Genomic DNA, 19,394 nt, shown 5'->3' on the forward strand with positions numbered 1-19,394 from the left:
ATCTTTATTACATTCATTATAATAATTTACCTAGATAATATATAATATTAAAAAAATAAAAATAATTAAAATAAATCAAATTATTAAAAAATTAAACTTTTTAATAATTTGATTAAAAAAAAAAAATTTTTGTGGTAGATCCAACCATAATTTTATAGTTAGATCGACCATAATCCATTGTGGTAGATCCAACCATAATTTTATAGTTAGATCGACCATAATCCATTGTGGTAGATCCAACCATAATTTTATAGTTAGATCGACCATAATCCATTGTGGTAGATCCAACCATAATTTTTAGTTAGATCGACCATAATCCATTGTGGTACCGCCAGCGGCCGCGCGGTAATGGAAGAGCGGGAGGCGTCATCTCATGAATCGAGCCGAAATGTGCAACTTACGCCGGACTTTGATATAAATGATTGGTGGTCAATAAAATTTCTACATTATCAACAATAGTTAAGATTATTTTATGCTTTCAAAATTTCCTATATTTCCAACAATTCTGCTCTCTACATTTTCTTCTAACAGTTTCTAAATTTTTATGTTACAGCATTTATTTCTTTCTTGTTCGAAAATAATAATTTATTATTTTGTTGTTACAAATTTATTAAGCAGAAAGGAAGGTAAATCTGTTTTGCCGGCAAGGAACAACCGATCGGACATTAGTCAGCGGCGTACATACGGATGACAAATCTGTCGCGATCTGTCTGCGGTGCTACCGGGATCATCGTTATCGTAACGTTCTACATCGGACGCAACTCGTTTTATTGCCAGGCGCAGTAATCATGATCCTGCTAGAGATACACAACAGAATACTCGAAGAAACGTTAGCGAATAAAGTCAAGAATGCCTTGTCGGGGTAAGTATTTCACATATGCACGATGTTCCGCGTGAAAATTCCTTATCTCCGTCTAACCTCATTTTAGGAGGATGTGGCGCCGGGGCGGTGTCCATTATGTTTATTTCTTTATGAGAAATTCTTATTCCGATTAATTTATTTCATTTATGACTGTTGTTTTAATTTGATCCTTTTTCTAACCTTTTAATAGCATTTCGTTACACTTTTGCTTCAAAAGCTTAGCTTAAGATTTCTTTTGAAGTATTCTTCTCAGCTTTTCATCTAATCAAACCTAATTTTTTTAGCAATCTTGTCAAATTGATGTAATGACTATCTTTCTTGTATTTTATTTGTAGACACAAACAGGAGTCGACTGATGTCATTATAGCGGATTTTGATGGGGTGCTATTTCACATTTCAAACCTCAGCGGAGACAAGTCAAAGCTTAGAGTAAGGAAACACGTTGCAAGCAGTTTTCATGACATTTTTTAAATAACATTCTAGTATTGTAAATTTTATTTTTTACAGATAAGTATTCTGCTCAAATTTTACAAACAGTTGCAAGAACATGGTGCGGACGAGCTGCTCAAACGAGAATATGGGTCTCATCTCATTGCATCAGAAAGTGGTCAGACATCTGTTTTAATATTTATTTTACAGTTTTTGTAAATGAGAGCCATATCACTTTATATCTTTCTACTTTTTAGGATATAATGTATCGGTGCTGATAGACTTGGAGAAATTACCAGATGATTGGGAGTCGTTAGTGAGGAAGGTTGCTCTCTTGAAGAGGCACTGTTTCGCCAGTGTCTTTGAGAAGTACTTCGACTTTCAGGAGGAGTACTGTGATTCTCCAGGCAGGCCAGTTGCAAAGAGGGCTGTCATCCAGTATCGAGATGAGGAAACAATGTGAGAAATATATTTTTACTCTTGTAAGGCTTTGATCATTATTATTATTAACTATTATTTATTTTTATCCAGGTATGTGGAGGCTAAGAGCGACAGAGTCACAGTAGTGTTCAGTACGATATTCAAGGATGAGGACGACATGGTTATCGGCAAGTTGTTTCTTCAAGAGCTGAAAGAGGGCAGGCGGGCGAGCCACACTGCTCCGCAGGTTTTGTTCAATCATCGTGAACCGCCGATGGAGCTGCAGGATTCTGAGGCAGCGGTTGGAGATTGCATTGGTTACATCACGTTTGGTAAAAAAAAATTATTTTATTTTTTAACTCATCTGTTACGTTTGATTTTAGCGATTTTTTTTATTGTATTTTTTCTAAGGAAAATTAAAAATGAGTTAATATGTGTGTTAAAATAAGAAGAATGATACTTGATGATCCTTGAGCTTATATAACATTTTACAGTGTTATTCCCACGTCACACTAATCGAGAGGCTCGCGACAACACTATCGATTTGATACACATGTTTAGGAACTACTTACACTATCATATTAAGTGCAGTAAGGTTTACATTCACTCAAGAATGCGTACCAAAACGACGGACTTCCTCAAGGTGCTGAATCGAGCAAGATCTCAGACCAAGAACACTGAGAAGAAGACCATCACGTGAGTATCCAATCATAAAATGTTATAAGTGAATTGGAATAAAAGTAGCAGATCTAGTTTAATCGATTCTGACATAGAATGAATAAATAAATAACAATTTATATAATTTTTAATTACATTTAGTCGTATTATACTATGTATGAGTTACTAACCTAAATCTACAATTCTTTGCAGAGGACGAACGTTCATCAGGAAAGAATGAATGTACAGGAGAGCGAGTGCTAACACTTCCTAAAGAAAGAGAGCGAATTGTTATATGGTTAATGCGGTCGGCAGCGTCGACCGTCTCCCGTGAACGAGATTTCCTGTGAAGGCATTCCACGACTCGCGCGTAATTCGACGAGTTAAGTGCTTCGGACCTTTGAGTTTTAAAACCCGTTTCCTCGAACAGTGTCCTGTATACCTTAGGAAAGACAGAGCGTTAAGTGAGAGAAAAAAAGGGGAATCGGTTTTCGCGTCGGGTCGCTCCGACGTGACGATACCTCGATTGTTCAGGAAAACGCCAGGAATTTACGCCTGCACGCCGACGGTCGACTGTCATCGCTATTACGAATATGAGAAACGTCTTGTTGATTTTCACGGCGATCTAGGATTCAAATACAGTACTAGGATCTAAATACAGCTAAATAAGACTGCAAGAAGTTTGTATTCGATTACGTATTGCGCTGTTTGTTACCTCGAGCAATTTATTGTATGTTACGACATTTTGAACTACATCTGAAGCTTCGAACACGTGTACATCGAACACAGATTAGTATTATGATGACGTTCTTTGAACGGAATCACGGAGATGTCATTAAAGGAACGTGAGAATACGTTCGAACGTTCAGTCCGTTTGAAATCTGTGATTTCAGCAAAATTTTCGGAGCAACATTATTACGGAGCTGAAACGCGAAATAAGGGAAGGACAATTTTCATTTTATTTTCCGCATTGCATTTCGATAGATAGATCGTCGGGCGAACAAATATTGTTAAATAGTGCGATTGTTTCCTCTTTCGATATTTTTATCGTCTACTTAATGACTATACATTCAATTATTGTGAAATAAAACGATATTAACAATCTACAAAGGCGCTTCTACACCCGCACAGTATTGATCTGTAATGAATAAGCGGCGCAAAATAGGGAGTGTCAGGTACATGCCGTTTAATTAAGCAACCACACCCAGGCTTCTGACACTGCCGTGAATATTCGCCTCAGTCGGAGGTATCCTCTGGAGAGTGAACATGCGCCGACAATCGTACCAATTAATACACTTCGCGTAGCTAATTAATAATTTAAGTTGCAGGTGACGGACTGCTGAGATCCTGCTTTTGACATTCGAAATTTCCAATTAAGAAGAATATTTATATCCAGGATTATTTTTTGATCGCGCGGAACATTCTTGGTTAAACTCTCCCAGTTTAAATGTTCGTTTAAGCGCGATGGAGGAAACGACACTGCCAACGTTCTCAGGTGCTCCGTCCGTCTCCCCGTACACATCGAGTGAGGTCTCCGCGAGGATCGAGGACGGCGCGGAGGACGCGGTGCAGCAGTGGCTGGAGAACGAGGCGTTCCCGGGCTTTCGCGTCTGGCAGCTCGCCGGCATCGTCCTCTCCGTGCTGCTGAGCATCGTCATCGGGCTGTGCTGCTGCATCCGCTTCCGCGTGCCTCGCACGAAGCAGCAGATCGAGGCGGACTACATCCGCAAAAAGATCACCCGCAACTTCCGGAACGAGCTGTCGAAGATCAGTAATACAGAGATGGACGAGATGGATCTGCAGAAAGGTAAATAACGCGACTTTTTTCGTTCGAGGAATATTCCAGAAATCGGAAGTAGTTACAAAAGATTAAACGTGATTAATTGAGAAAAAAAGGAATAAATAAATATTTAAATCTTGCAAATTCAATCGAGATAAATAAAATAATTGTATCTAAAAAAAATTGAATCTAAATTAATTGAAAAATTACAATCAGTTTCACATTTTTTGGAAAATTCTTCGAAAACGAAAATCTATCAAGTCTCGAATTCGTATCAATTAATAATTTATATTAATTCCTGCGCTCTCAATTTTTGATTTATCAATTCTCTGAACGCTTACGCGTTCGCCACATTCTTTCTTCTTTTCTCAACGAGTTCCGGAGGCGCCTCGGAATACCGGAAACTAAAACTGCAACCTTTGCAGCTCTGGATAGAATCCGAAGCGAATTCGAGGGGGAAGACACGTCCGCGATAGCAAAGGAATGCGTGGAATTGGCACAGCGGAACGCCGCTCGGCAGGGATTTCGATCCAGATTCAACGCCGTGTTCGGCGGCACTCGTGTGCGTTTCGGTCCGCGCGAGCACGCGGAATTCACCGCCACGATCTGACGACGATCGTGATTCTTCGAGGCTTAAAACGACTCTGCTCTCTTATAATTTTAAGAGTATGAAAAGAAATACCGAGAAAAAAATCCTATAAATAAAATATCTTTTTTTTTTAATTGTTACATTTCAACACAAAGAAAAGATTCAAAGTGAGAAGCTTCGGAAGGAGAAGGTCGGCTTGTGCGGAGAGCAATAAATTGCGTCTGACGCTTTCATTGACTAAATATAATCTTTATTTCATAGATATATTTTACACAAATTCATATACTTTAGCATGCAACAGTGATCTATTAGCAACGAATAGGTAATGCTCCGAGAAGCACCACGGTGTGTTACAATGTATTCTTTTTTTATTTGCTTTTTTTTTCTCTATCGTGTCGACATTGCTATCGATTAAAACTTTTATATCGATTAATCATTTGTACTCTCTCGTTTAACCGCGCTTGTCTTATTATCGCATACCGATTGATCTTAATCATCTGTTCAATAGAACTCGTCGAATTGTAGATCTGATGACGAATGACGATACGAAGGCGCGAAAACTGTTGATATAAAAAATATGCTGGCAAAAATTAACGGAAATTTGATAGAGAAGATTGCCGTATTCTGCTAAGCGAATTAGTTTGTACGTGAGATATCAGGTTCATGCAGCAGATCTTTCGCGCTCCGCAAATTTGCACTCATCAATGAACGACGAGGATCGCAATTAAAAATAAAAAGTTTGACGATGATTTTATTTCTGAGTAACGCTGCGATAAATTTTGCGATGAAAAGAACAGAAGTAGGAAACGCAACAAAATAAAAGACAACGAAAGATAGATTTATGAAAATGATTTATTAAAGTCGGAAAACATACAGAAAACGGAATTGTTATACGATAAATCGTCCTGCCCATCAGAATTTCTGAATAAAAAAGGAGGAAAAAAAAGAGAATCAAGATTGTCGACTGAATTAAAAAAATCGCAGCGGATCGCATTCGCGCAACAATCGGAAGTAACTCGAGCGCGAGAACTGGCCAGTTAAAAAGTTTCCCTCTCAAACGAGCGAAACAAGTACGTGTGCGCGACTCATCATCTCGTCTCATGTTTCATAAGCGCTACTGACTAAGAGAACAAAGTAGGAACAAAATAAAAAACATACATGTCGTTCCGATGCTCGTCGGCGTTGACTCTTATTAAATCGTTTTCTTATTTCACGATGTATGTCTGCGATGCATGCAGCGTTTAAACAACGCCGCATTGCCGATTAACAATACTTCTTTCTCCTTTTCAATCACGTTCCAAGAAAAAGATGATTCTCATCTCCTCGCGTGACGTCGATGATAGAATTTAACAAAATAGACGATACGATCTCTGAATTCGATTCAAAGATTAATTCGAAGATTAATCTACAAGTTGTCGAAGCCCTCTTTTTCTCCCCGCTATGCGAAATCTCCATCCGTGTAAAAATACATTTCAAGAATTAAAACAATGATTACGCCTCCGCTAAAGATAAATCCAATTCATCGTGATATTGCGTCTGATTCGCTTAAATCTTAATTTTGAATTCTTACATTCTAGAATCTTCGAATGCGCGACCTGCATTTTGCATTCCGCGGAAATAGCTTGGATCCTTACGCTCTATGACGTTAAAATGTGTTTTTTTTTTGTTTTTTTTGTTTTTTTTGTTTTTTTTTTCTCTTAAAACTTTAAGATCTCTGAATCCTTACGTTCTAAGATCTTTAGCGTACTTAGAATCTACGGTCTTTGGATCGTTAAGTTAGATTCTAGGAACTGTGGATCCTTAGGTTCTACGGTCTTTAGAGATTTTTTGGATTATAGAATTTCTCAGCGTCACTTAGACATTCTAGAATCTTGGAATATTTTTGTAATTTCGTCGAAAAAATGAAGGAAGAAATATAAAAACGAAAAGCGCGACAGCCTAAAAACGCGAAATAAAACCTCGACAGCGAACGCATCGTTCGCCTAGTATTTTTCGCAGAAAAACTACGAAAGTTAAATTCGTAGTTACGAATTTCACTTTCATAGTTGAAAACTACGAAAATTAAATCCGACGTTCTCCCCGAGCGGATTATTGAAAAGAATACGCGCGGCGGGATATAAGCGCGTACACGGGAGAAACTCCGATCGACTAGAGGATCCAACGACGTGCACGGGAACACATCCTAAACATATACAGTAAACAGGTCGCTTCTTTCGCGAGATGAAAGAACTAGAGAATTGCTGTTATAAAATTTACTCTTTGTAGAAAGTCAGTTGGGATTCCGAGTGGGTCTTGGGATGCGTAGGAGTCGTCCTAAAAATCACCAGACCCCGAAAATCGCGTAACTGAACTTCCTGAAACTACGTAAGAGAATCGCGACTATCTTAAAAGCCGCTTGGAAAGTTACATTTAACGCGAGTGTCAATGCGAGAATGGATTTACGAGATTTACGAGATGCTTACGGGATTCCTCTAATTGACGAAACCTGATCGGAAATGACAGATAGAAAGGGAGGGAGGGAGAGAGAGAGAGAGAGAGAGAGAGAGAGAGAGAGAGAGAGAGAGAGAGAGAAAGAGAGAGAGAGAGAGAGCTCGCTACGAGGTAAGAGAGGTGTGTCTCCTCATACAACAGGTCGGGATGGCGTCGCGTCGCGCTACGTCGGTGTCAGCGGCGGCAACGGCGAGGGCGTCTACGCGTGCCTTCACGAAATCTTGTTCCGCCACCACGAGAACTTCATCTTCGGGCTGAGATACTGGAAGCTGATGACCGAGTGCGGGATCAGCGCGAGGATCGGTAGGAAGCTGCCGCAGCTGCGGCTCTTCGGCTCGTCGTCGCACTCGGCCGTTGTCGCCGCCGTCTTGCTGGTGGTGACGGTGGTGGTGGTGGTGGTCGTCGTCGTCGTCGCCGCGGGCGTCGAGTACGGATACGGTGTCGACAACGGATTGCACGTGATGTGGACGTTCTCGCGGTGCCACTTGCTCTCGCTCTTCGCCGCGACGTCGGCGTCCTTCGCCGCGACGTCGGCATCCTTCGCTGCGACGTCGGCGTCCTTCTCCGCAAGACTCCGCCTCTTTTGCTTCTTCTCGTAGCGTATGACGCCGTTCTTCTCGAGAACGCCGCCGCCGCCGCCGCCGCCGCCGATGTCGGCCTCATTCATCAGAGACGGATACTTGAGGGAGGTCTTGCGGTACACCTTGGACCGCGGTGCCTTCGCCGTTGTCACTGCCAGTTGCGGTGACGATGCCGAACGAACCGCGTCCGCATTGCTTTCGCTTTTCACGTCTGCCGCTTTGGATACGTCGCAGCCCTGACGAGGCGTTAACTGCACGGGGGAGGAGAGAGGAGAGGAGGGATGCTTTCTGTCTCCGCTCCTCGGGATCGTCGTTGCGACAGCGTTGCATGAACGATCCCGCGGCAGCGAGGGACAGAAGGGAACGGGGGTGGTGGAGTAGCGCGCTTCATCGGTCCCGGCGGGCGGGACGGATGAAGCGTCCTTGAACCCTCAGCTCGGAAAACGCGAGAAAAAGGCGCAAGTCAGATCGTAATTCGGGAAGCGGCAATATTGCACGCCGGTGCGCAGCCAATCGCCCGAACGATTCAGATAATCGGATCGCTTCTCGAGCTCGAGCGGACAGTTCGCCGCCGCGGACTGCTGATTGGCGAAGATCGTTACGACAAACTTGTCCGGCTTGAAGGTGTTCAGCACGCGACGGATTATCTCATCGTACGATGTCTCGGCGACGTTGCACTCGAACGAGACGTACGAGAACTCCGGCTCCGGCGTGATGTGGATCGTCATATAGCTGCCCTAAGGAAGCGAGAAAACAACGTTGTGTCTTCGTTAATTAACGATATCGTAATTAAAATCTCAGTTTCTCAACGTGTTATTTTACGATTAGATTGAAGTTAAAAGCAAAGAATGATAAATTCTTATTCTTAAACTGTACGTTGCAATTTTTAGTAATTGGAAATCGAGTGCAATTAATTGCCTGCGAAGAGATTGTAGCATTTTGCAGTATTTTACTTTATTTCGCGGAAAAAAGATAAGATTCATGCAACTTTCCGCTCCGATATCGTAATGCAGATCTCATTTTCATTTCATCTTTTATAACAATTTTTTTAATTAAGAATATTCTTTGTCATTTTTAGTCCGAAAATTTGGAAAAAATATTGCTATCGAAAATTGTGAAAAGCTCGACTTACATTCTTGGACACGCCGTTCATCGAGTATCCGCACGGTTGGAACAGGAAGTCATCTATGATCATGTTGGGTATCAGCTTGTCGATCCCCGACTTCTCCGTCGCCTTGTCGGCGGTCGTGCACACGTCCCGGGTGAAGATTGACATCACGTCCGGGTCCAGCTGGGTCATGAGTATCTCCAGAGTCTGATCTGGCTCCGGCGGATCCTGCAACGGCTTGTCGCGGATCAGAGTGTACAGATACCAACAGTCTGTCTCGGGTGAACCCATGCAGAACGCCTCGCCATCTGAAATGAGAAAATATCCGTCATGGAATCCTTCGAAAGATCATCGACTTCGGGTTTTCTTTCAAATAAACTTCTTTCAAGTTTAATCTCGACAATCAATAACATGAAAATCAAACTAATGATAAAAGTACGAAAAAGAATTTTCAAGAATTCCTTGGAAAAGAAATTGCGATAATTACCGGGGAAGAGAGAATCCAGCAGAGCGACTTCCTCCTCGAAAGTCTGGTGCGGCGAGATCTGGAGCTCCGGTTTCTTGTAGTTCTTTCGAGAATAAAAAACGTTCTGGAAAACAAGCGCGGAAAAGTGCGATCAATGCAGACGAAATTAAGGCAGAATCTATGAAAACAAAAAGTTTGAATTATATTTTGCTTAGAGATAGATGCTCGTAGACGGAATAAGTTTTGGATTCGTTATTTAAAATTATACTGAGGATGTGGACTGATAAGCCGAAATGTTTGTTTCTTTGAATACACAGTCATTATATTAACACGTGTACGTTACATAGCTCGGTTGCCTCATCGTTTGCCCTCTAATTTAAATTTCTCGTGTAATCATCAGTTTATTTCTGTAGAATGTTGACAATTTGTTCGGCGCCTATTATTTTGCAAATATATTTAAGATAATTGATTTTGATTTTCCAGATTTCTTTTTAAATTTACTTGACATAAGAAGATTACAAGAATTTCAGTTATACTCGATATCCTCCGTTGCCGCAACTCCGTTACCGCAGTTTCTGCTCGGAAACGAGACGGAAAAGTTGCGATTCTGATTGCAATTTACATACTCAAACGGGAAAAACCCGATACAAAATTTCACGAAGCTCAAAGTAAGTTTTTATTCGACGGAAAGCGCGCTCGTCCGCTTCGCTCAAAATAAAAAAAAAAGAAATATTCATCGCGAAGAAACGATAACGCTAGATGTTGACAAGAGCAGAAATGACATTTCGGGCAGAGAGAGGGCACAGGTATATCGCAAGAGATAGGTGAGAGATCAATAAACCAGGAGGCGGCAGAGAGAGAGACGCGTCTCGCGCGCGGCGGAGAGACATGTATAGTCACGTTTTCTTATCGGCGCCACACTAGGTCAAGTTATATAGCTAACAAGCATTCCCCCGAAACCGTACGAGAGGAGGAAAGAGTGGAAGCTGATCCTCTCGCATGCGGATGTCTGCATGCTCAGTGTCGAATTTGCCGGCGAATTTTTTAGAGAAACGTACTTAATTGTAACGAGACGAGATTTTAATGGCCGGCAAGTTCCGAAAACTTTTCTTTTAACAGGAAATATCAATCTTCGAAGAACGGAAAGCCGACCTTTTGACGTATTTTTTTTTTTTAAGTCTTTTTTAAGTCACTTCTAAATTTGAAAATAAAAATTGAAGATTAATAATGATGAAAATCAAATCTTATAGAAAGGAGCTAGTGAGATGTCTAAATTTGTTTAATTATTTATCTAGAAAAACAACTTTTTTGCATTAAAAGTTTTTAATAATTTATAATCTTTTGTGAAAAGAATATTTTATTTCGCATTTTTCATGTAATGCCACGTATAAATAATAATTTTATTTATTCATACTAAATAATATCAGTTTTATAAACATTTTTATTATTAGATCGAATGCGGGAAACCAATTTTTCGGCTCAATATCGGTCTCATACTTTTCTTTATGTCATCTCTCATTAAATACTCCTTAAAATTCGAATTAAAAAAACTGTAAAAGTTATGAAAAAAGTCGGCCATCCATTGAAAATTAACAAAAGTCATCTAATTATATTATATTAATTGCGAGAAAAGCGTAAAAACGATTGTTCAAGAATTCGCGCCCCGTTTTCCTTGTAACATTGCGGCGCATTAAATGCATGAAATGATTTCTGCTTTTTCCTCGTATTATCATGTTCCCGTAGGCTACATTTGTCACTGTGCATACAGCCGCTATCAGTTATTCGCGCGGCATCCTTTACCTCAACATCGTCGAAGCCAGTGTACTCCGCGACGAGCTCCAAAAGTGACTCCAAACACTGCAGGGGTGTGGTAGTGCCGCAAGTCTTCAGTATGAGTCTGCGCTTGGACACGAACATGCTGCTCTCGCTGCGATAAATAATTGCATGATTAGCCGTTTTCAACCAGAGTGAGCGTATATTTTGTGACATTCCGCGTGATGAATTAAGTCGCGCTATTTCACGCGATACTTCAGTTCATTCTTGTGTTTCAGGCGTAAAATGATTTAATAATTTCACACTCTTGTAACAAAGTAAAACAATCTGTAAAAGTATATTTTCAGAAATGGTTTAAGTGGAAAAAAGACTCGTGTAAAAATAAAACTCCATCTTTGTCACTTAGCAGACTCTGCCCGAGCTTATATTTATACTGGAAGACTATTCGCAAAACTTGTATATAATTATTTTTTATTTGCTTTCTATTAAATTTAATTAAATTATTAAACTGCACAAAACGCGTGAAAGCCAAGCGGATTCGCAGTTATCAGCTTTGTCGTATTTATCAGAAATTGCTATCAAATTAACGAAATATCAAAGTTCGAGATGTTAATGTTCCAGATTTACAAATTTCAAGTTACAAATTAGAAACTAATTAGTTTTCATTTAACACAAATCTAATGCAAGAATGAGAAAAATATGGTTATTACGTTCTAAAAATACACGTTCAAAGACATTTACATAAAGTTAACACATAAAACCACAGTGATTTACGATACTTAATCGTCAAACGGAGATAACAACCGCTGCATTACGGATTAGACGAGCGGCGAGTCTCTCTTTTTTTTTCACAAATCCATATCTCGTCGTTCTTCCTCCTCTTCGTTTTTTTTGTTCGTTACTCCGTCGTTCCACTAATTGCAACTATTACGTTGTCCGGGGAAAACTGCTTTCCGAATTACTCCGTGAAGGCCGGCGCGAAGAATGAAGTTTATTAAAAGATATTTACTTGGCTTTCATTGCTAGCGATTATTTCTGGACCGTGTGTTTCACTATTAGAGCATACACGCGATGAACACGTTGACGACATGGTATTTATGCATTTCCTGACACTCGAGAATACACGCCGGCACGTGGATCCGTTGCCTTCTATCCTTCGCTGTTGCGTCAACTTGCGTATCGCTCTTATGCGGACACGTCGTCACCCGATAATTCATTCACTCGGAGATAATTGCGTGCTTTTTAATTATACTAACGACTCGAGAAACATTAAAAGCGCTCGCCTGCATCCGATAATGCGTTCACGGAATTATGCCCGTTTAATCGACTCGAGCGATACAAAAGAAGTGTTCCATTTTTCATTGTCGCGTTAGCCATTCAACAGTTAATTCATTTTTACCGGCTAAATTTACAGAATCTTTATTTTACATTTTCTTTATGTATTTCAGCAAACATTTTTGGCATTCGCTAAACAGCAATTAATTCCGGCGAGTGAAAGCCGGAAAATGTTGTAAAAAAAAAAATAATTTAAAAATAGATCGTGGGTTATCGGCGGTAAACGTTGACCCTAAGATTCTCCGAGAAGACAACGAGACCGATAATGCGAACGTAGGCTTCTTATATGCATGTTTAAAAATGTACATACGATGTAAATGTCCATGTTGAGTATCGATAACGCACCGACCTCAGCCACATTGTATTACATTGGACATTGTATTACATTGGAAAAAAGAACTTTTCCGATAAAAGATTCTACGGAAGAAGCGAAGTTCCCGACTTCTGTCTCTAGCGATCACGTGCGCCGATGATGAACCGTATCGTTTAAATTTATCTTTTAACATAAGTGCATCCATAAAATGCAACGCTGCAGAAATTTTTGAGTGTAACATTAGCAGTGCTAATAATAGATAGTAATAGTAATAATTGTATTAAAAAAAGCGGAATAGTGACATGAATAAAAATGATATCGAACTATTTCGTCAGAAGCGGATGCACGAAAGTGTTTTAAATGAAATAGTGAAGCAATCCATGTTTACTTAAATTACAACCGAAATTCTACATATTTCTACATTCTAGATAAGGTTTACTTCAGGCTTACTGATTTTATCCTAAAAAACATATTGACATTATTGAAATATGTCAATCGTTTAAACGTTCAAACCGTTCCGGCTTTCATTCGGAATTACGAAAAAAAAAAAATGATTGATGACAGTTTGAAACAGATAAAGACACAGGAGTTTATTATCGACGTAAATCACTTCTAAATTGTAGTTTCAATCTTAACATTCGGTAAATTCATATACCACAAATCGTAAATAGATTTATTTAACAAGCGGTTTTCTTGCGTAAATTTGAGAAATAAGACGAAAAGAATGATGAATTCTGGCGAATGCTAAGACTATGTGATATAAACTCTGATCTCTTGGCTTTATTGCTTGCGAGATATCAATCTTTGGTCCACACAAAAAGAAGAGAAAATCGAAGGGCATTTTTCCTCGACAAAGGAAACACGGAATACTTTTCAGCAAGAAACACAAGTCGAGAACAAATTCCTAGCCCGATTTTTTGGTTACGATTGCTTGCGGCAATTTTGAAAGCCGTGCATGGTTTTCAATACATTGAACCTGTGAAAAACCGCCCTGAAAACCGATTTTCGTCGGAACATTTGTTCCGAGCTAGAAAAGCATACAAAAAACAGTAGGCAATTTCCGAAACAGTGCCGAGAATGTTCCAGGATGTTTTAGGTAGATCAAAATTACAAAAAAGAATATCCTTGACTATTGACGTTTTGGTTGATGCGGATTCTGTGTGAAACCCTAGAACCGTGTGACCCTCGTGTGACCCTCAGTGACAAATATCCATTGTCAGATGAATAGGCAGCCTAACGATTGACCATTTTGTCTACATATCCGTTTAAATTAACATTTCCGGAAAATATAGCTGTTTTATTTGGAAAAGTTTAGCTATAGAAAAGGAACTGTAGCGATTGTGTCGAAAAGCAATCGTTTGAGCCGAAGAAAATGTGCGAAAAGAAAAACATCTGGTGGATACTCTGTACGAAAAACTTTCTCCACTTCGAAGAAAGTTCTTGTTCGACTTCCTTTGGACTTATCATTCTTCAAGTTGACGCACGGTCTACTCACAACTTCGATTCGGTTCACAAGTCAATGTGCGATAAGACAGGCGCCTCTAATATTGATAAAATAATAATACACTGCCATTGAAAGAAGTCCGAAATATAGATTGAATCGTTCGTGATTCACTAAAAGAATTCGAGGAATTTGTATAACTCCGATGCTTATCGGCCTCCACGTATTGTTATTTCGATTCTAAATCAGAGGGTTTTTAATATCAATATCTCTATTCTTGTGTAATCTTATTTTATCTCTTGTTTAACCTTGTTTTAGCTCCTTTATATATTTTTTTTCTTTTTCTTCGCGTTTTATTATATTATTTTACAAAATTTGTTCTTACAAAGAAGAGTATTCCCGAAACAAAATAAGCTCACTATCAATTTTGTTTCAGGGCGAAGAGGAAACCAAGTCGCAGATTCTGATTGTTATCAAAACAAATAAAGAGGATAAAGTGCAATACATTACGTTCCTAAAGGAAGAAGCATCGTCCAAATTAGGAAAACGCGGAAGAGAGAACGAGGAGCGGAACGGAGTCGCGTTTAAGCGGATGCTGCGATTCGAGAAGGACGACGAGGGTGAAACCGCGCGAAAGTGTCACCTTGACCATATTTATTTATAGGCGGCGGCGGTGGCGGCGGCACTGGGTCGACCCGTGCACCCTCGAATACTCTGGAACCGGGGCACGTCGCATCCCGTTTCCGTCGTGTCACGTCGCGGCCCCGGGCGACCGCGGACGGTGCACCTCTTCTTCCCCATCAAAACAATTCGATATATCGATTAACCGGAGAGACACGGGGCGCACACGGGTGAGTGCCACTCTCTCTCTCTCTCTCTCTCTCTCTTTCCCTCCTCGGAACGCCCCTCGAGAGAGCGCCAACCCGCTCCCGGCACGCCTCGCGCGTCACGAAAAATTGCGCCGTTGCCTCGCACCCCCTGAGCACCCCCGTTCAACCCCTCGTCCACCATCTGATCTGACAATTAAGTCCGCGTTAGACCGCTGGAAATTTCACGCATCCTTAGTCCACGCTAGGGGCGATTTTCGGAGGAGCAAATTATAAACGCATCGCTTGCATTAGAGTTCTCTTGTTTCTGTACATTATTGTGCAATCTATATTGCGAAATTGGAATAGAAATAAAGTAAGCAAATGTGTTTACCAAAGTCGACATGAATCACGATGATAGTCGACGAAGTGGTATAAAAAAATGTTTAATTAATTTATTTTTAGATAGATTTATGATAACTTATGTGCTTTATAATGTTAAAATAGAAATGAAAATCTGAAACATTATTTTGACCGAAGAAGCGGTATAAATAAATGCCTTTGTTAATTTCTATGCAAATTGATAATGCAAACATTATAATATTAAATCAGAATATAAGTAAAATAATTTTCAAAGCAAGTAAACGCAATTTTGCGAATTTTTAAGCGAAGCAGAATTGCAGCTGAAACAATTCAGAGTTGAAAACTCGTATATTATTTTCCTGTCTAATCTCGCAGTGCAGGAAAACGCGAGAGAACGTGCGGTTAATCTTATATAATCTACGTTTTCCAATACTTTTTGTACCAATAGAAGCAATGTGCTTCTACGTAATTGGAATGAATATGATTTCGTTTCCACGAACGTAATCGTTTGTAATAGATAACGTGTTACTCGAATGGTCCGTGTATGATAACATAAATATTGAGCAGCGACATTGAAGATTTGTCAACATATTTTAATCAGTGGCTCTGGATAATCGGTGTATCACGTAGATAGAGAAGGATGAAAATCTGATAAGGTTTAATCGAGATTAACGAATAATAATAATAATCGAGATTAGAGAATATTGTCCGTCCGCTTCGAGTTTCGAAGAATATTTTGAAGACTCTTATACCTAGCTGCAATTGAATATATTTAACGGCTTTCAATACCTATCTGGGGAAATTCCTTTCGGTCGAACAGTTGTATCTCTCGGTTTATCACTTGTGAGCAAATTCTTATTAACTTCGGCTCGTAAATCACTCACCTGAGAACGTAGGCTTCCACTTGATCATTCCGACAAAAGCTAATGATCTCGCAACGGACTATCTTCAGCAGCGACTCCCATTGTTGCCTGCAAAACACAGTTGTTTGTCTAATTAATGCAAAATCTTCGTACGTTTTTAAACAATTTTTGTATTTATTTTTTTCGTGATATTACTTTTCGAAAATAGAATATGCAATTTTCTTCCTCTCTTTCAATACATCGAAAAGTTTTAGATATATTTTGCAAACCCAATTAATCTCGTAATAACAATTTGTGATACTGAAATAATTGAAGAAAAAGGCAAAATTGATCTTTTTAAAAACAATTTATGAAGCTCAACAAATGACACACATTTTGTTGAATAATTATATATAATTAAGAAAAATTGTAAGAATCTATTAAAATAATCGAAAGATTTATAAATAATTCTAATCGTATAAACTTGATTTTTATACTTTATACTCATAACGCACTTACTTTTTGACATACTTTTGACATACTGTTTGACATATTTTTTGACATCAAATTAAATGTCTTATCTGTTTATATCAAACAAAATGTCATACCTATTTGTGAGATATCATTGTTATCTTAATCTCTGAAAAATAAATATAACAGAAATGATTCATTTCTGTTATATTTATACATTTTATAGATTATTGCACATCTTTGATTTCAAAGTTCTTTTAAATATACACGCTTTACTTCTATAAATACAAAAATATTACACAACTAATTTTATAAAACAATAGTGCGGAGAAAATTCTAGGAAAAACTTCATTTTTCGAACGAATTAACTGTTTAATTGATCATATTAGAAGCTCAGATCTCATGGTTCAAAGAGCTCGATCAAGGTTTGCGAAGTTTGGCGATCGATAATTTTGTGAAACTTCGCGGACGATCGTCGCAGAATTTTGGCGTGCACGCGCATCGGCCTTCTCTCGCGGACCTGCTAAATTTATTGCCGCCGCGCGATATGCAAAAATAAACAGTCGTGGCATCGTCGGTCCTAGACGCACCTAGGAGGTTCAACGACACCCTGACGTTGCGTGTAAACAAGTGCAGCATCCCCGGCGCTTTCGCCGCTATCAATCCGCGGTTACGTAATTGCGTCATAATCGCAACCACATGCGGCTGCAAATTGATTAAGCCTTATCTCGTCTTATTTAGCATCGCGTTTTCGTTTGCTTGACCAGAGAAGAAATCCGAAAAAAAGGAATAAAAGAAGTCGAACAGATCTCGAAAATCTCTATTACTGTCGCGAGTAAGATCGAAAATTGCTGCACGATTGCAGTTGCGTTACTTTTATTATTCGAACAGAATCAAATGAAGGGAATATAACGCGTTTCAAAGGTCATGAAAAATTCTTGGGATTGTCTCAAGCAAGATTGAATAATTGTTGAATGAAAAAATTGAAATTCATTGACGCATTAATAATCGATCGCTGATCGCAAAGACGTCTATCAGAATTTCGAAAAATTTTCATTCGATTTTTATTCTGTGAATGTTCTTTTCTTAATATAAATGTGTGCACATGTATATAAATAGGCGTTTGAATTCCAGACTAACACATTGTAATCTTGCGTAGTTTGGAGCAAATGCAATATTCGAAAAAATACAACGTGAGGCACGCAGCTATTTTAAAATTTTGATATCTCAACAACCTTGTTGCACACCTGAGTTATAAGTTAAATCTTCTTCTTGTCTACACTTCCGTTCTGCAACTTTCGATAAGCAAGATTCAATTTTATGGCGCGTAAAATATTGTATTCTCATTTCGCAACGTTCTGATATTAAAAAATGATTTCAACATCAAGGTATTGTTTTCCGATTCCTCGACTGACTTTGTAAACGCGAATTGTTCACCGTTTAATATTGAAAGTAATCGATTTTCGAATATATAGGTAACTCTATCATTTGATGTGAAACAGACATTTCGCGTATCACACTCTGTATTTCGCTAAATAAGTTTGCAAAGTTTTGAATTTCTATGTGAAAATTGACATATCTTTGACTTAAAACATTGCTTGCGTTCCCGGGAAAGTTGGATCTAACAAATATATGCCCTTTAAGCGTGAAGCGCGACGAATCCCCGCGACGCACACCTGACGAGCGCCTCGTAGGTGGTGCAGCGCGCGAAGTGGTGCGTTGGCTCGCTCGCTTTTTGGAAAATTGTCAAAAACGCGCGTGTACGCGGAATCGACCGGGAAACCGTTCGACGTGGATAGGTTCAGTCTGGGCTTGCGATGACTCCCAACGGTCGACGCCGGCGCGGCTCGTCCCCGTCATCATCGTCCGTCCTGGCCTGGCCGGCGTCGGACTGTCATCGGTTCTCGCGGTGAGGAGGTGAAGGAGGAGGAGAAGGAGGAAGCGGAGGAAGAGGAGGCAGAGCGAGATGCCGGCGGGCCGATCGTATAAACTTACCGCGGTATCTGTCGCAGATCGCCCTGGTGCTGCTTGAGGCCCTTAGTGCTGGTGAACCAGATCTCGAGGAGCTTCTCGACACCCTCGAAGAATTGCACGTTGTCGGCGCAGTCGTCCTTGGTGTCCGCCATCCTCTTCACGTCTTCGGCCGACTACTGCGGTCGTTTCGCGATCCAAAATTGCGAAGCAGCACGTAATTGTGCGTTTCGTCGCCTTTTTATCTCGCTGCCCTCGCGCGTGTTCGGCGATTGCTTCTGCCTCGCGTCAAATCGACTTCGTAAATGCACGGAGCACGTCTGTGGACACTATTCCCGGTGACGCGCGCTTGTAAACTGACTGACACACTGCCCACGCCAGAAGCACTGCTGATTGACTGATTGACGGACGAACGATCACCACCGCTGCCGCCGCCGACGCCGGTGCTGCCAGACACACACTGCGCCGCCGTCAGCCAACCGCCGCGTCTCTCTCGCTGCACGGTTCGAGTGCATCTGCAGCGTGGCGCCGCGTGCGGCACCCGGCGGAACTGCGCCTGCAATGACATAGGGAAACTTGGGTCATTTTACGCTGCCAACTTTAATCCGCGCCGTGTGTCTTAGTTAGTTTTCGTTTCTTATATTGAACAGTCATCTTTGACGTCACGATCGGCGTGCAGCGCGCGAAATTTGCTACG

The 19,394-nt window shown here is 40.2% G+C and overlaps 4 protein-coding genes and 1 long non-coding RNA gene across 5 annotated transcripts; 3 read left to right on the top strand and 2 right to left on the bottom strand.

Moving 5' to 3' along the window:
* The first annotated feature begins 639 nt into the window (after positions 1-639).
* On the top strand, positions 640-3,478 carry Arpc2 (Actin-related protein 2/3 complex, subunit 2). The gene is made up of 7 exons (XM_012374943.2): positions 640-862; positions 1,198-1,291; positions 1,370-1,469; positions 1,549-1,750; positions 1,823-2,043; positions 2,206-2,407; positions 2,582-3,478. The coding sequence occupies exons 1-7, from the start codon at positions 789-791 to the stop codon at positions 2,607-2,609; spliced, it is 921 nt and encodes a 306-aa protein (XP_012230366.1). The 5' UTR covers positions 640-788; the 3' UTR covers positions 2,610-3,478.
* A 137-nt stretch (positions 3,479-3,615) lies between these two features.
* Positions 3,616-5,374, top strand: LOC105676781 (transmembrane inner ear expressed protein). The gene is made up of 2 exons (XM_012374945.2): positions 3,616-4,175; positions 4,574-5,374. Exons 1-2 carry the CDS (start codon positions 3,833-3,835, stop codon positions 4,756-4,758), a joined length of 528 nt encoding a protein of 175 aa, XP_012230368.1. The 5' UTR covers positions 3,616-3,832; the 3' UTR covers positions 4,759-5,374.
* On the bottom strand, positions 4,966-8,046 carry LOC137001415 (uncharacterized). Its single transcript, XM_067360231.1, has one exon. It carries the CDS (start codon positions 7,892-7,894, stop codon positions 7,439-7,441), a length of 456 nt encoding a protein of 151 aa, XP_067216332.1. The 5' UTR covers positions 7,895-8,046; the 3' UTR covers positions 4,966-7,438.
* A 51-nt stretch (positions 8,047-8,097) lies between these two features.
* On the bottom strand, positions 8,098-19,272 carry SamDC (S-adenosylmethionine decarboxylase). The gene is made up of 6 exons (XM_012374941.2): positions 18,722-19,272; positions 16,298-16,384; positions 11,183-11,309; positions 9,404-9,506; positions 8,941-9,224; positions 8,098-8,545 (listed from the first exon to the last, which is right to left on the bottom strand). Exons 1-6 carry the CDS (start codon positions 18,850-18,852, stop codon positions 8,240-8,242), a joined length of 1,038 nt encoding a protein of 345 aa, XP_012230364.1. The 5' UTR covers positions 18,853-19,272; the 3' UTR covers positions 8,098-8,239.
* LOC137001417 (uncharacterized) lies at positions 11,216-18,113 on the top strand. Its single transcript, XR_010891436.1, has 2 exons — positions 11,216-11,349; positions 14,681-18,113. It is a non-coding gene; the product is annotated as an uncharacterized lncRNA (long non-coding RNA).
* Positions 19,273-19,394: the final 122 nt, after the last annotated feature.

The sequence above is a fragment of the Linepithema humile genome, chromosome 8, assembly GCF_040581485.1.
Source record: "Linepithema humile isolate Giens D197 chromosome 8, Lhum_UNIL_v1.0, whole genome shotgun sequence".
NCBI lineage: Eukaryota > Metazoa > Arthropoda > Insecta > Hymenoptera > Formicidae > Linepithema > Linepithema humile.

What these genes read in the sequence shown, in the direction of transcription:
- Arpc2 (XM_012374943.2), top strand. Translation starts at nt 789, where the DNA reads ATGATCCTGCTAGAGATACACAACAGAATACTCGAAGAAACGTTAGCG. An exon ending in TCTCATTGCATCAGAAAGTG is followed by an intron (nt 1,470 to 1,548) that starts GTCAGACATCTG and finishes TCTACTTTTTAG; the next exon opens with GATATAATGTATCGGTGCTG. An exon ending in CATTGGTTACATCACGTTTG is followed by an intron (nt 2,044 to 2,205) that starts GTAAAAAAAAAT and finishes AACATTTTACAG; the next exon opens with TGTTATTCCCACGTCACACT.
- LOC105676781 (XM_012374945.2), top strand. Translation starts at nt 3,833, where the DNA reads ATGGAGGAAACGACACTGCCAACGTTCTCAGGTGCTCCGTCCGTCTCC. An exon ending in CGAGATGGATCTGCAGAAAG is followed by an intron (nt 4,176 to 4,573) that starts GTAAATAACGCG and finishes CAACCTTTGCAG; the next exon opens with CTCTGGATAGAATCCGAAGC.
- LOC137001415 (XM_067360231.1), bottom strand. Translation starts at nt 7,894, where the DNA reads ATGAATGAGGCCGACATCGGCGGCGGCGGCGGCGGCGGCGGCGTTCTC.
- SamDC (XM_012374941.2), bottom strand. Translation starts at nt 18,852, where the DNA reads ATGGCGGACACCAAGGACGACTGCGCCGACAACGTGCAATTCTTCGAG. An exon ending in GATCTGCGACAGATACCGCG is followed by an intron (nt 16,385 to 18,721) that starts GTAAGTTTATAC and finishes TGTGTTTTGCAG; the next exon opens with GCAACAATGGGAGTCGCTGC. An exon ending in TGAACGGCGTGTCCAAGAAT is followed by an intron (nt 8,546 to 8,940) that starts GTAAGTCGAGCT and finishes TCGCTTCCTTAG; the next exon opens with GGCAGCTATATGACGATCCA.